General features: G+C 49.1%; 2 protein-coding genes across 2 annotated transcripts in view; one reads left to right on the plus strand and one right to left on the minus strand.

Moving 5' to 3' along the window:
- Positions 1 to 16,063, plus strand: part of SWT1 (SWT1 RNA endoribonuclease homolog) — a 1,175,709-nt gene that overhangs the window by 147,209 nt on the left and 1,012,437 nt on the right. Inside the window, exon 2 of the mRNA XM_086956007.1 lies at positions 6,114 to 6,210. Coding sequence (XP_086812133.1) covers positions 6,139 to 6,210 — 72 coding nt within the window. The 5' untranslated portion in view covers positions 6,114 to 6,138. The remainder of the gene's footprint in view (positions 1 to 6,113; positions 6,211 to 16,063) is intronic.
- LOC147747802 (uncharacterized) lies at positions 12,088 to 13,077 on the minus strand. The gene has a single exon (XM_086936358.1). It carries the CDS (start codon positions 13,075 to 13,077, stop codon positions 12,088 to 12,090), a length of 990 nt encoding a protein of 329 aa, XP_086792484.1.

Raw genomic sequence — 16,063 nt, forward strand, 5'->3', positions numbered from 1 at the left:
TTATTTGATATCTTTTTTAGTGGGACATTGGGGGGCAGCATTATGGTCTTTGATGCTGGGCGGGGGACCAATCCGCAAGTACCAATAGCCTGTGCATACCCAGTCACAGTCGTCAGTTAACGCTCCTGGGGGCCTAGGCCTTACGCTCGATTGCCCACACCTGTTGCTGCTACCGGTATTGTTAAGATCAGACGAGCCTCGTCTGTGCTTTATTCCATGGTCGATTGTCAGCAGCTCACCATATCGATCCGCAGCGGCACCATTGTCTTCTTTCCACTTTCAGGAAGCGGGGAGGCGTGCACAATTTGGTCTGTCCCTACGGCCTTGCGCGTCTCGTTCCTCAGTAGGCATGTGGGCAGGGCCGCCAGCTCACGTCTGTGCGCGTACCCTGGGATGCACCCCAGCGGTACCTTTACGGGTGTATTTTCTCCAGTTCCACGCCACTCCAAGCAGCGATAGTGGGCTCCGGAAGTGGAGCGGCATGCACCATTTGGTCCGTCCCTACGGCCTTGCACGTCTCGTTCCTCAGCCAGCCTCTGGGCAGGGCTGCCGGCTCGCGTCTGTGCGCGTACCCTGGGATGCACCCCAGCGGTACCTTTACGGGTGTATTTTCTTCAGTTCCACGCCAGTGGGCTCCGTGGAACGACACACTGTTCCGACGTTTTATTTATGCATACATTAGCACAACAGCAGGTTTGCGGCATAGGATAATTGCAAAAGTGACTGAAGGAGCTCGCTCAGAAAGCAGCCATCTGGCGTGGCCAGCTCCGCCTCCCAACAATCCAAACTTCGTAAATATAAAAACTTCTCAGATAGCATGGTCTTATCTTAAAGCAGTCTTTTTTGATCTGCTTTTTCCGCAACCGAAACTCAACTGGGAAATATCTCCATCTGTAACTCTTTCGAGAAACTGGTGGAATGTGCAATAAGATCATCTTAGTAAAATACTTGAGAATATTCCTCTAGTATTAACTAATGACGTGGAGGATGCAGCAAAACAATATAACTGGCTGGAAACGGCATTTAATCAAGTAGCCCCCATCAAAACTGTTAAAATGAAAAACACAAAGTCCTTCCACCCCTTGGTTCTCAGTAGAACTTAGGAAATGAAAGCAAAATGCAGGAAGCAGGAAAGAAGGTGGAAAACAGCCTAAAAAGAGGAAGAGAAAGAAAAATATAAACAGTTGATAGCCATATATAAAGATCTTAGCCTAAAAACTAAAGCAGAATACTATACAAAGAAGATTGAGGAAGCAAATGATTCCACAAAGAGCTATTTCGCACACTTACAGAGTTAACAAACAATTGCAATAAAAAAATCTCTGACAGCAAATCAAGACTTCTGTGATGCATTAGCAGATTTCTTGTCAGATAAAGTAGAATCAATCTTCAAAAAACTTTCAAACCTAAAATCTATCGTCTTCTATAGGATCTATTAATATAAGCTAATTGCCTTTGGAGGTAAATAAATTAATGACGGAGTTCAGTGCCCCATTAGCCGAAGACATTAGAAATCTACTAGAAACTACCATCTCGGGTTCACCATATGACCCATGTTAGCCTCACATAACTAAGTTAGCATCAGAAGTAATTGCATCCAAAGTAACACCAATCTATGAAGTGATGTGTGAAACAGACACTTTGCCTAACATCTGGAAAAAGGCAGCACCGATACTTCTTTAAAAAAAGGCCTTGCTGGATGAGAATGAGCCTAGTAATTATCGTCCAATCTCCCGTCTCCCACTACCTGCCAAAATAGCTGAGAAATTCTTGTATGAACAATTGATGTCCTTTATTGAAATCAATAAACATTTCGACACCACACAGTTTGGTTTTCGAAAGGGGCACAGTACAGAGACAGCTCTGCTGAAAGCCACCGAAGAGATCCGGCAGGCTTTAGATAATGGAAAATGAGTTGCCCTTATCCTGTTGGATCTCCCGGCGGCGTTTGACACGGTAAATCATGAATTACTGCTAATTCAACTAACAACTTGTGGGGTTACAGTTCAGGCATGGAATCTGCTAAAATCCTATTTAAAGGAGAGAGCGCAAATAGTAAAGTTAGAGAACTTTACTTCACACCCATTTTGCCTTCCATGTGGAGACCCGCAGGGATCCTCGTTGACTTCCACCCTTTTTAGGTCTCACCTGAGCCAGCGTGCATGCGCTGCTCTGCGAGGCTTTTGGTAAGGGCTTCCAACTGGAACCACGTGTTGTTTTTTTTTTTTAGGCTCCCACACTATTTGCTTTTGCGTGCGTCATTCTAAGAAAGTCAGCATGCAATTGGCCAAAGGCGGGTGCATTTCCCACCTTCTCTCTCCCCTGGCCTATGGAGCTTGGGAGCGAGCAGCGGCCTGCACTGTGCCGGCTGTATTCCTTAAATTCTTTGTAGTGCGCGCGCACGCAGCACTCGCAGGCTTTTTTTAAAAATTCCTTTTAGCGCGTGGGCGCGCACCACGCCCAGGCTTGTTTTCATGCTGAGTTGACTAGCAGCTCTTCTCTTAATTGGACTTTTAATTCCCTCGATATATACCCACTTTTGTTACGCGCCATGAAACAATTGGTGTGCAGAACACTGTCATGCACTGCACTGTCCTAGTAGGAGTGGAAGTAGGAGGATGCGGTCAAACATTTACACCTAATAAAGTCATAGGGAGGGCGGAAGAGGGGGAGTGCTCCATCCTCCCTCTGCACCTGAAGGGGATCGTCTTGTGCTCCATTGTTAGATCGGGGTGCGGGAAGCTGTTCGGGCAGAGTTCAAGTGTCTCTTGCATGTAGAAGCTAATCAAGTTGGGGGTCAAAGGTCATCCTCAATAGACATGGGCTGCACACCAAGTAACAGTGGAAACCGTAATAAAGTGCACCCAGAATAGAATTCGGTAAACTACAAATCCCAGAATGCATCTCCTTGACTACAAAACTGAACCTACAGGAGTTGGGGCACCTGACCTATGTCCACCTGGTAACAATGTTGTAAAGATGCCCCCTGCCCGGACAAACTCGTGACTTGTTCGCATGAGGTAAGTGCTTGTATCAACACACAAAAAAGGAGCTTTACTCACGTGCAGCTCCCAGCATGCGCCCTATGCACAGCAGCACGCACCTGCTCGCTCCTCCGCTCCCCTGTCCGGGTGGGAAAAAGGTCTTTCCGAAGGTGTGTATTAGATCAGTCCTGGCGCACCAAGTGCGCATGTGCAGTCCGTACACCTGTGCAGAAGGGAAACCCTGGAGCGCTGCCAGCGGTCGAGTCCAGAGAGTTTCCTTCACTTCTCATGAGCGTGGATAAGGTTCCAACCCATTGGGGTTTGTTATCCCTTGTACTAATGAGCATGGAAAATAACAATCTTGGGAGATGTTAGGATCACCACTAAATGATGTCATAGGAATTGTTGACTGGGCACAGGTTGTCCCGTGGAAACTGGAGATTTCTTTTTGCTTGTGGATTTTTCTCTCTCTTTTCCTTTGGAAGAGGTAGGGTTTTTTCTCCTCCACAGTCGTGGTTTACTAAAGGTTTCTTGGTGTGTTTAGATGATACCTTCCAGACTTTTTTGTGTGTTTTATCTCCTATAAAGAGATTTCTTATATGGCCTCCACACTTGTTATGCTGTATGTACTGCCACTGTTATTTCAGATCTTTTGGTTTTGGACCTGCACTTGTGGCATTTGGTCTTCCACAACTATTTACTCTTTTATTCGCTGCTTCAGCTAGGTTCCTTTTCTGGCTGATGTTCTTTAAGATGGAGACTTGTTATCTGACTAGGCCTTCCCTGTGATTCTGTGATGGCCTTTGTTCAACTTGCTCTTTTTACAGTCCCGAATAGTGGTCTTCATTTTTCCATTCTAGCGGAGTTGTTTTTCACCTTCTGTTTCCCTTTTTAGTTATCACTAAGCCGCCTGATTGCAACCAATCGGTTGGTAGTGTTGTTTAATGTCCATTGCTTTTATTTTTCTGGGGTATGTGAAATCTTCCACTCCCTCTATTCTTTTATGCGGTACCATGTGGCTGTTTGCCAGCTCGCTGTTGTCACATCTTTGGTACATGACCGATGTTGTGAACGTTTATATGTACCTTTCTTGGTAATATTTTATTATACAGTGTGTATGTGTATGTGTGTGTGTGTGTGTATGTATGTATGTATGTGTGTGTGTGTATATATATATATATATATATATATATATATATATATATATATATATATATATATATCCGCTCCAAAGTCCCACCTGCTGCTGATTTTAACGTTGGAAGTTTTAATATTGTGAGTTTTAATTAACTAATTTAATCTAATTTACCTGCTGCTGAACGCCTAGGGCGGGTGCTATAATTTGCTAGGGCAGGAACTCGCAATCTCATATTCCAGCTCAGGCACACATAGTGTGAAGCACTCACGGGGTAACAGGTTTATTACCAAACAATTCTCTTTCAGACACGTTTCGGCATGATGCCTTCATCAGTGTTCAGAAATGCTATATGTTCCCAGTTTGCTAATTGGTTTAAATTCTATATTCTCGGTTCTTATTGGTAGTTCCTAGGCCAATGGCAAGGCTACTTTTACTTATCCATCAAAGATGCAACCGAACAACATCACAGTCACTGCGATTGCATAATTTATTTATACGTGCTTCGATGCAAATTCAAAAACGTGATTCCCATTTGACTGATTCAGGTCCTGTTGATGTTGTCCTTACTGCATCATAGATCCTTGTTGCCATGCCTCCTTGGCCCCAGTCAAAGGAGGCCTTATATGGACTCTGTCAATGTCACAGCCCGTGGAAGACGTCCTGTCGCTACATAGTCGCTCAGCGCCCTATACCGACTCGCTGAGGTACTCCTGTAGAACATTTTCCAGATCTAGTTTTGTGCCTGGGGATAATTTAAAGGTAAGAAATCTGCAGCTAGATCCTGTCTCTGCCAGCTAAGGCTTTATCAAAATCTTATAATGAATACTTGTTTACTTAAATAAAAAGGGAAGCTTGATTTGTCTATATCCCTCAATTCCTTATGCGCAGTGCTATCAATTAAGTCATGTAAGGCAAATGATCGGTATTCTGCACATAAAAACCTTCTTCTGATGATTGAGAAGTAGCTTCCAAAGACAGGGACTTCTCTTGTATGCATTCGCATCTCATGAAATTCAGCTCCTTGAACATATTTTCATTTTGCCCCAGCTTTCTGATCTTCCTCATTTGCACAGGCAATCAGCTGTTTCTTGTAAATGCCTCATTCAACACTGCAGCCTCTGCCTCCTGAATCATTGCCTACGTGTCATTTCTTGTCAAAAATATTACTTCTTGGTCAATTTTCTATTTTGCCATATGGTACGGCATTTTAAGTACACATTCCATGGTCCATAGTGAAATTTACGCTGCCCCAACGACAACACTAGTGGGTGCAGTTCCTGTTTCAAGGGCGTTTCCGTAGCAACCAAAACTCTTCTAGTGAGATTTAGCATGCTGTAGAAAACCTTCCTCGTGCCAAACTAAAATTCCTTTGCACCTTAATCATTAAATCACAGAAAGAACAACTTATTCCCCAGTACGAGGCAGACAGCTACAGTCTACAGCTGGCCCACTCTCAGCCTCCCTGTTCATTCAGCTTCATACAGAGACGTGGATCGCAATACTCAAACCGCTAAACCTCCCCTGGCTTTTGCTAGAGTGGAATACACCATACAGTAAGAACCTTTGAAAGCTATATAAAAAGATTTCCTATCTGCCAGAAAGCAGAGCAAACCAGGAAGAGGAAGAGGTGAGTGACCATGTGTTACAGGAAGGAGGAGTAAAGCTTCAGAAACTGAAGGAAGACCTCAATTACTAAAAGCTTTGTTAAAGCACTGTTCTTCTTGGCCCATGTTGACAGTTTGGCTCTTATAGTGAGCGGGATGCACTAACATACAGTTCTACCCCATCCTAATCACAGACTTCAGTAATGTGATCCAGACCTTCAACTCAATTCATACACACCGCTATGGACAGCAACATTGTCCGGACTGCATGTTATTGTAAGCCAGAACCAACTGTCATTATCTTTTAAGGAATGTGTAGACGTTGTTTGTGAATTAACACTAATGTTTTTAGTGATTGAAAATAACATTTTTGAATTCTCTTTTCAGACTTTCACAACAGTTCATTAAAGAAATGTCTGAGACTAAGCTGAAGAAGAAGAAATCTGCTAAGAAAAAGCATGGCTCACCTAACGGCAGCAAAAAAGTAAGAAGACATTTAGTATGATGGTTTTAAAACAATGTTGTTATTTTAGAGCCATTTCGGCTACCGTTATTGATGCAAGGTGTGTGTGTGTGTTTCGATTTATATAGCGCACTTTAACCCAGGGGTCCCAAGGCGCTTGCTTAGGGAACCCGTCCTGGTATTCCCCTGTGAGATATCCCGGCCGGGTATCCACAAGGCGAAAGCCAGGCATCCCGCCGCGAGGGGCCGTAGTGGAGATTAAGCAAGCTATTGCCCAGAGTCGCAGAGTGTGACCCCGTGAGTTGAGTAGGCACCGGAGCGAGAATTGTCGACTCCATGGAATTTTTGAGCCCAAGACCCGCCGATGCGGGGAATTGAACCCTGGTCCACGGCCGATCTCAGCTTCCGGGTCTGCCGCCTCTACCCACTGAGCCACGCTTCTCCACAGAGGCAGAGCCAACTTGTCTTGGCTTTAATATGCAGCAGTGTAGTTATTGGCTTTGCCACAACTTGTTTGCTTTTGATGCGTTATGGCAAAAACAATATTAAAAGCAATCTGCCCAGGTGTGTGCATGAGTGGGTGGCCATATTAGTATTTTTTTCAGAAAGTATATACCAGAATATTGTGGCCTGAATATCGCCTGACAAAAATATTGTGTCCTAAATATTGTTTACTGAACTATCCCCCCAATTGGAGTTAATAATGGAAAAATGCAAAGAGAACAATTGATGGACAGAATGTAGAACAATGTCATACATTCACCCCAGTACAGAGATCTGGGCCTAAATCCATCGTTTTTTTGCTCACCATGCCATTCAAGTTTGGGCCCAGCCATTTGCAAATCAGTCTTGACCCAGCGCCCAATGGGAACAGTCCAGCCCGAACTGCCAGGCCAGGTCCTCCCTGGACTGGAAACAAGCATCCTAGGACTGGTTTCGGGCTTTCAGTCCTCATCAGCCAGGATAGCTTGACTCCAGTGGCATGGAGAGCATATGAGCCACGTCTGGGCATACCCGTCTAAACTCAAGATTTATTTTTGAAAGCTATTTAGGTAACAATATATTCAGAAGATACTTCTGCTATTGCAATTATGACATACAATCCCAATATGAATAAGCACAGGGAAGCAACAGGAAATGGGGATAGAGAAGGTAGCAGGAAACTGAAGGAGTGAGAGCACAGGACAAGCGGGGGTAGGTGGGAGAGAGAGTAGTGGCTGGGATGGCAGGGGCAGAAGAGCACAGGCTTACAGCCTTGAGTCACACATAAAAGAGAGTGGGTGGGCAAGAAGCAGCAAGAGGTTGCTCCATCCACCTTGCCCCCTATGTTCCCCTTACCCTTCCTTGCTCCATCCACCTTGTCGCCTATGTTCTTTAAATGCTTTACTTGATACTTATGTAACTTTTAACTGATGTAAATTGCAACTTTTAAAAAAAAAAAATTATTTTATTTTCTCTTTATTGCCTTTTAAGAACAAACAAAGAAACAATGGTCACAGAAGTGGGCCACGAAGGCGCACAGTAGAGCACATACAGCACTATCAAGTACAGACATGTTATCGCAATAGGATTAAGCAACACCAGACAGTTATTCAACTACCTTAGGCGCTGCCCGTCTTGGCTGGGGGGGATCGCATATGTCACCTCTATAATAATTCCATTTGCTCCATACCTCCCCCCATTTTTGGGGTCACTCCCGGGCGACATATACAGTTCTTTCTTGTAGCATGCACCAATCCATATCACGCTTCCATTCCACTAGACGCGAAGACGTGGCCGCCCCCCAGAGTCTCGCAATGTTTTATTTTGCCACCATCTGGCCGAGTGCGTCCCACAGTTTGCCTCTGCCTGGAAGCTCCGTTGGTTCCCAGAAGTTCAAAATGCAGCGCTTCGCCTCTGGGCGCAATTCAGCCCCCCATATCTCCTGCATACATCTCACTACTTTCACCCAGTAGGCCTGTAACACCGGACACTCACATATCATGTGGAAAAGAAGCCACTCATTCCGCATCCCTTCGTACACCTGTCACCCACACTCCTGCCCATTCCCTTCAGTCTGGTGATGGAGATATAGACCATATGTAAAATTTTTAGTTGAATGAGCCGTAGCCTGGACGAGATAGCAACCTCCCTAGGGGAGGCCACAGCACATTTCCACTCCTCTTCATCAATTTCCAAACCCTCAGCCTCCCAACGCCCCTTGAGGCCATGGAGCAAGTCGGGGAGGTTATTTATCAGTTTCTTGTAGGTGAGCGAGATTGCATGCTCAGGCAGATGTCCGTCCAACAGTCTGTCCTCCAGGGGGGAGGCCGGTGGGGGCAACATACCTCGTGGGATGTTCTTTTTCAAGGAGTGACAGACTTGAAGATAGCAAATGTACTCCGTGTTCGCAAGCTCATATGTAGTTTGGAGGTATGAAAAGGATTTAACCCCATTCTTGTCCCATAGGTCCCCAATCCGCAAGATACCTATGAGGTCCCAGTTTCGGAATCCCCGAGTGCGACCCAGGAGGCCTAGTCGTTCAGACACCCATAGTGGGGTAGCCAATGTGAGCACATCGTGCCATCCCATCTTTCGCTGAACAATGTGCCAAATTTGGACAGAGTGAAGCGTCGGGCTCGTGAGGGCATGTCTGAGCGGCCGTGCGTAGTTCCCACCCGGCAGGAGCCACCTGTCCATGCCGTACCCCGTGTCATTGCCGTCACAATAGGTACCCTGGTTAATCGCTGAGAGATGCGCCGTCCAGTAGTACCTGCGGAAGTCAGGTAGGGCTATACCACCATCGTACCAGCCTAGAGTTAATTTTTGTAAGGCAATTCGTGGTGCACCGGCCCACAATAGATTCCTCTGCGCCGCCTCTATGGCCGTAAAGTAGGAAGACGGGACAAGATCGGGGTAGTTCTGTAGGGCATACAAGAACCGGGGCAGAGCCATCATTTTAAATTGCGCCGCCCTGCCCAACAAGGAGACCGGAAGCTTCTGCCAGGTGGCAGGGTCGCGCCCAAGCCTTCGAAGGGGCGGGAGCAAATTCCTATCATACATTGCAGCCTTGTCTTTGGATACAAAGATGCCCAGGTACGTAAAACCCTCAGTGACCAACCTAATGGGACAGTCCCGTGGGGGTGCGGGGGGACTACCCTGGAGGACGTATAGGAGGGACTTACTCCAGTTGATAGTATATCCGGAGTTCTAATATCCAGAGCCACAATCAGCGATCTACGGGGTCACGAGAGATAGAGCAGGATATCATTGGCGTAGAGCGAGATCCTGTCCTCCCAGCCATCTGCCCATCGGATCCCCCTCATCGCAACATCCTGTCTGATCCAGGTGGCCAAAGGCTCCAGCAAAAGGGCAAATAGAAGGGGAGAGAGCGGACAACCCTGGCGCGTCCCCCTCTCAAGGGGAAATGCTTCAGAGACCTTATTGTTGACAACTACCTGTGCCAGAGGTTCCGAGTAAAGGAGTCGCACCCACGAAATGAAACCGGGGCTGAAACCCATTTTACGGAGGACAGCCATCATGTACGGCCATTCAAGGGTGTCGAAAGCCATTGCGGCGTCCAGCGACACCACCACCGCGTCCTCGCTCAGTGTGTGGCATCCACCCAGCACCCCGTTCAGACGGCGGAGGTTGAGTGCAGTGTTCCGGTGGGGCATAAACCCGGATTGGTCCGGGTGGACCAGAGTGGCAAGGACAGGTTGGAGTCTATTGGCCAAGATTTTGGCTAGGATCTTGGGCTCCGCATTTAACAGGGAGATGGGCCTATAGGAGGCACACAGCTCCCTGGGCTTATCTTCCTTCGGAATGACGACAATTGTTGCTAGTCTTTGGTCTTGGGGTAGCACTCCCTTGGACCTACTCTCATCGAACATTCTCTTGAGGTAGGGGCTGATGTCATCCGGCTTGAGCTTGTAGAGCTCGATCGGTAGGCCGTTGGGCCCCAGCGCTTTACCAGGACGAAGGTCCCCGATTGCACGTTCCACCTCCGCCGTTGTGAGCGGCGCGTCCAAGAGGTCGCGCTCTGTGTCAGAGAGGGTCGGCATCCGCAGATCCGTCAAGAGGGCAACTGAATCTTCCTCTGGGCGGTCGGACCCCTTGCTGTAAACTGCTCGGAAGTGACTGGCAAATTCCGTGACTATGTCTCGTGGCTCAGTGAGTACTGTGCCACCGTTTATACAAATCTCCGCCACTACTCTGCTTGCATTTTGCTTTTTATCGAGCCATGCAAGGAGCTTACCCACTTTGTCGCCTTGGTCATAAATTTTACCCTCTCTAGTGGCCGCCATCTTTTTGGTCGCCTCCGTTACCATCGCCGGATATTCCGCGGTTTTTAAAGCCAGTCTGTGGCGCACCTCGGGAGTACCATCCGAGCGTACCACCTCCTCCAACCCCCGGAGGTCAGCCTCGATTTTGATCTGCTGCGCCTCCCTTTCTTTACGTCTACCAGCAACTGCCGATAGTGCCTCTCCTCTGAGGACTGTTTTGAAGGCCTCCCATAAAGTGACCGCCGAGGCCACTGAGCCATTGTTGGTCTCGAAGTAGTTGGCAATTGAGAGAGTCAGTGTCTTTCAGAGGTCCTCATTGCGCAGGTGCCATGCATTTATGGGCGCAACGCACCCCTCCCGCCTGGTCCCTACTGTAATGTGTACCAGGACTGGAGAGTGGTCAGAGATACCTCGCACCAGATGAGTTGCGGCGCGTACCTCTGTGCCTCGATGCAAGGGGGTGAGGATATGGTCCAGACGGGAGAAAGAATGGTGCGGTCCCTAAAAGAAACTGTACTGTGTGTCCTCTGGATGTGCAAGACGCCACAGATCCGTGAGGCCAAATGTTTCCAGGAAGTCTCCCAGTCATCTCTGGCCCCTAGGGGTGTCCCTAGGAGGGTGTCTGTCCACTGCCCCAGAAACCACCGCATTAAAGTCACCTCCCAGAAACAGCTGCCCATCAGGGAGGGACAGGAGGAGAGCCCCAAGATCAGTAAACGCCTGTGATTGGAGGCCAGGCGGAACATATACGGACACCAGTGTTAGTCTGCGTCCCTCCCATTTCCCCGAGAGTGTGGCAAAGCGGCCCTGTGGGTCAGTTGCAATGTGGTCCGGCAGGAATGACAAAGAACGTCGGAGAAGGATCCCCACTCCTGGGACCCCGTGGTAAAGCCGGAGTGTACCACCAGGGTGTAACCGTATCTGTTTAGGGCGTGGCAATTGTTACCCAGCAAATGAGTCTCTTGTAACATAACCACATCAGGCTGATGGCGCTTCACAAATTGCAACACAGTCGTGCGTTTGAGCTTATCCCCCAGCCCATTAACGTTCCAGCACAATAACTTGAGGCTCTTATCCCATCGCTCAGCCATATCCACGTTTCACTTTCCGTTTCGCCCTCCGTGCCTCTGCGCGCCCCCGAGTCCCCCCGGGGCCCTTCAAGCGTGACCAATCCATCTGCCCCCCCTCCCCAAAACATCTCACAACATCTACCCCCCCCTCCCCACAATAAACCCTACCCGCCCCCTTTCCCTCCACACGTGAACTCATCACCACCTTCAGTCAAACACTGAACCCCAACCCTGCTCCCTGCTCTGTAGGTTTCAAACTACCCACTGCCCCAATTAGCAGAGCACCTATCGCCCAACCCTTAAACACCGGAGTGAGGGAACTGCCCCCCCCCCCGAGGGAATCTGTGTGGGAGAACGTGATCCTGCCCCAACTCCGACCATCCTTCCTGGAGCTGCCCCAAAACTGGCGGTTCTGCAGCCTTGGAGCATCAAACTACCAGCAATAGTGTCACTAGGTCGGATATAGTGTCTTCCCCCCCCCCCCTGCATTTAGAAAAGGTGTGAACATCACAAACACATAATACGTTACAGTTCAGCAGGGCCTGGCATCACAAGCAAAGTCTTCAACGAGCTGCCGGGTCCCCGCGAGTTCTTGCTGATCTGGAGCGCCAAGACCTCTGACTCCGCGCCTCCCCCTCTGATTGCTCCGCAGCCGACCCGGGAGACGGGGCCCGATTATCTCTCCAGTGGCCGTGGTCCTGTCGCTCTTGAGTTGTCGGCGCCGCCGTATCAAGCCACTCCTGGACCGCCGATGGTGATGTGAAAAGATGGGATTTTCCTCCTACAATTATCTTTAGCTTGGCAGGGAAGAACATCATGTATTTGATGCCCCGATCCCGGAGCGCTGCTTTCACTCCTAGAAATGAACGCCATTCCTGCTGGACCTGCAGCGTGAAGTCAGGAAAGAATCGGATAGTGGCCCCCTCGAATTGCAGGTCGCCCTGTTGCCTGGCCACTTGTAGGATGGCATCGCGATCTCTGTAGTTTAATATTTTGGCGATTATTGTCCTGGATGGGGCCCCCGGTTTAGGCTTAGGGACTGGCGCCCGGTGGGCCCGTTCAATGGTACAGAGCTTGGATAGTCTCCTAGGCTTCAAGTGGTTGAGGATGAGGTCCTCTAGAAACAGTTTCACACTGTGCCCCTCTGTTTCTTCCGGCACACCTACCACGCAGATGTTACTCCTTCGGGCCCTCCCTTCCTGGTCCTCGAGCCGTAGGGCCATTTGCCGGTGCTGGTGGACTAGATCGTTGATCCGACTTTCGAGCTTTTTCTCAGAGGCCTTCAGCTCTTGTATGTCCGTGGCGTTGGATTTGGATTGCTCCATGGTCTTCCCCAGGTCTGCGCGGAGGAGGTTCATTTCGATAGAGATTTTGTCCATTTTGGACTCAAGGTTAGTGCCCTGAGTCTGGATAGCGGCCATAATGGAAGTGAGGGAAGGCTCCGCCTGGCCCGTCTGGTCACCGGCCTTGGCACTCTTCTGTGCCTGAACTAGAGGCACCGCATAATTATCCAATTTGTTCATTTTGGTAGCAGTTCCCCCTTTGGGTCGCATCTTGTACCGGCAGCGTCCTGCGGTCCAACCACTGGGTAAGCCCTCTTCGGGAAGGTTTGTTGCGACAAAGACCACACCCTCGTATGCTCAGAGTTTATCGTACTCTAGGGAGGGCTAAACCCAGCACCGTAATTAGCACCCCTCTTATGGTTCCAGTCTGCTGGCCACTTCCAAGGGCGTCGTCGCCACAAACCCAGGTGGCACAGCAGCGGGTTTGGTATGCACCGGACCGCACCGCCACAGGGGGTGTCGCACTCAGGGCCCGGCCGTGCAACACTGCGCATGGATGTCCGGGGCACTTCTGGTTGGCCCCACTCTTTTCCGGGTCAACCGCTCCTCCACCTACTCCGAGCCACCGGGGCCAGCGGGCAGTCAATGTGTCCCAATAATTCAGGGACCCGCCTCACTTAGATGGTGCCACAAGTCCGGCCACAAGTCACCAATACTGCCAGTTCGTGGCTACGCCTGCACCGTACGGCCCCTCGTGGTCAGTGCCAGGTTATGCCTCAACTCGCCAGGCCCGGAGTGTCCCCCTGGGCTCCCTGCATCCCGCGGGTCGCTGTATCAGGCTCCGCCTCTCCGGGTCCGGCCGCGATCTAGAGGTGAGACTAGGGCCCTCTGGGGCCGCCACAACTCCCCACCGCGGGGGGGGCCCGCAATCCCCTAGTTGTCCGCCTAGTATTAGATCCTCCGGACTTCCCGTGGCCGTGCGGCTCGGGCCACACCACTGGCCAAGACCCAGCGGAAGCTCCGCCCCACTCCGGGTGATCGACAATGTCAGGCCCCAAGCCGGGCCTCGATTTCAGCCGCCCTCCGGCCACGGAGCTCCGAGCCCCAGGCCCCTGGTCCGCCGCAGCAGGAAGGCGAGCTGCGACTCAGTCGCCGAAGGTGCCACGGCTCCGGTTCCTTCACGCCGCAGTAGTTCCTGTGTTTAGGGCACCAGGGCACCGATGGACGGGCGCCCCGGTCAGGATATCTGGCCGGATTTTTGGGGAAAGCTTCAGTCCCGGCGGAGCTCCGATATTAGGCGGCCATCTTTGCAGGCGCCTGGCCAAGCCCCCCAAATTGCAACATTGTTGTTCCTCATGTAAAGCGCTCTGATTCCTTCGGGTCTAGCCAGTGCTATATAAAACTCAATAATTCATTATGTTCCCATTTAGTACTCTTTCTCTCTTTGTCTACTTCCCTAGCTCCTATCCCCCCTCCCCTGAATCTCTCCCCTTGCCTGCTACTCTGCCTAGCCCCCTGTCCTTTGTGCCCTTTGACTAAGCACTCCTTCTCCCCTTGTTGGGGAAAGATCCAATATTTATACTCTGAAGTCTCAGCGAACCCGCTGAGAGAGTCCACTGCGCCAAGGGAGCCACTCACAGCTCCCTTGGCACCGGTAGACGAGTCAAAGCAACGTGCAAACGACTTTGGAGGTTGCTTTGATTCGTCTACCGGTGTGTGTCCCTATCACCCTTCCCCTCCTCTTTCCATGCTGTGTCTCTTACCCTCCTCTCCTCTTTCGCGCCTTCATTATTTGCCTACTTCCCCAGCTCCTACCCCCTCCTCTGAATCGCTCCCCTTGCTTGCTTTTCCCCTTACATATTTGTGCGTATTGTTTATCTCAAACTTACAAGTAACTATGTTACCATGCTCTAATAACTGTGTAACCTTTGTTACAATGTAACCTGTAACTATGATCTGATACTCATGTAAAGCACTCTGATACCTCCGGGTCTAGCCAGCGCTATATAAAACCTTTCAAATAAAATAAATAAATAAAAGACAAAGGGGCATATACAAACAGTCAGTACATTAGTGATACAGTCAGTAGCCTATGATCTAATCTTAGATGTGACTGACAATGTCTTAAGCCAATAGCTGAAGGAGGCAGTACATCAAAAGCCAGTGGTTGAAATGGGCTCACCTGAAGTCCACTCTGAGTATAGGGATGATGCAAGGTCTTTCCACTGTAGACATCTAAAGTGGTCTGTAGGCAAGACCTAAAAAAGGTAGTTCTATTAGGACACAGATCTGAAAGCCCACAAAAAACAGCTGTACATAGTTATTTCAGATGCCAGAAAACCTATTGCTCTTTTGTGTGCCTTTGCTCTGTCATCTAAGAGCGTAAAGTGCTCAGTTATCCAGTATTATGGGTGTCTTTCATAGATTCACATGCCTGAATCATTCCCCGTCTGTGAGAAGTTGGCCTGATATATAGTGCTCACTATTCTAGTGATCACTGTGTATCATACCAAACGATCCTTATTGATGATTGGTTGTAAGTCAACCTTATAGACCAGCTATCCTAGTAGCGTGGACAAAAGCAGTCTTTAGGCTAAACTCTAGAGGGCGTGTTAAGCCAGCTGTTTTACCATCACATATACCCCTTGAACATCAAGTGAAAGGACACCACACAAGTTGTTATGAAAACTAAAGTATATTTATTTATAACAAGTCTACCCTGAACTCTTTATGAGTCAGGGAGCTAAGCACAATACAAAACTCTTACGAAAATACTTCTAGTTGCACAATTTACACAAATGCCCAAGGGGCACGACAAACCATATACTCTAGAAGTGGAATGCGAAATACTAGCAGGTAAGTAAAAAGATCCAGAGGCTTCAGGATCGCTAGGACTACACTACTGAACCCTAAGGTTAGGAGCAGTAGGCCTAGGGAGATCGGGTGCAGAGTGTGCACTCTCACGCGGGATGCGGGACAAAGTCTATGGAGGTATTTCTAAAGTTACTGTTTTCGGACGAATCCGACTAGGTAGACTTAAAACGACAAAGGATCTAGACACTTGGATAGTGAACCTGCGTTGGAGCACCGAAATGCTCGGGTTACCTAGCCCAGGGGCTGCGGCTGCATAGGGTTCAAAAGACGTCGGGAATCCTCGTTGTAGTCTATGGAGCCTGAAAGAAGAAGTTGCTGGCAGGCGACCAGTGAAGATGTTCGTAGTGATCCAAGCCTGGATCGGTGATGGAGACGACCTGAA

The sequence above is a fragment of the Lissotriton vulgaris genome, chromosome 1_1, assembly GCF_964263255.1.
Source record: "Lissotriton vulgaris chromosome 1_1, aLisVul1.2, whole genome shotgun sequence".
NCBI lineage: Eukaryota > Metazoa > Chordata > Amphibia > Caudata > Salamandridae > Lissotriton > Lissotriton vulgaris.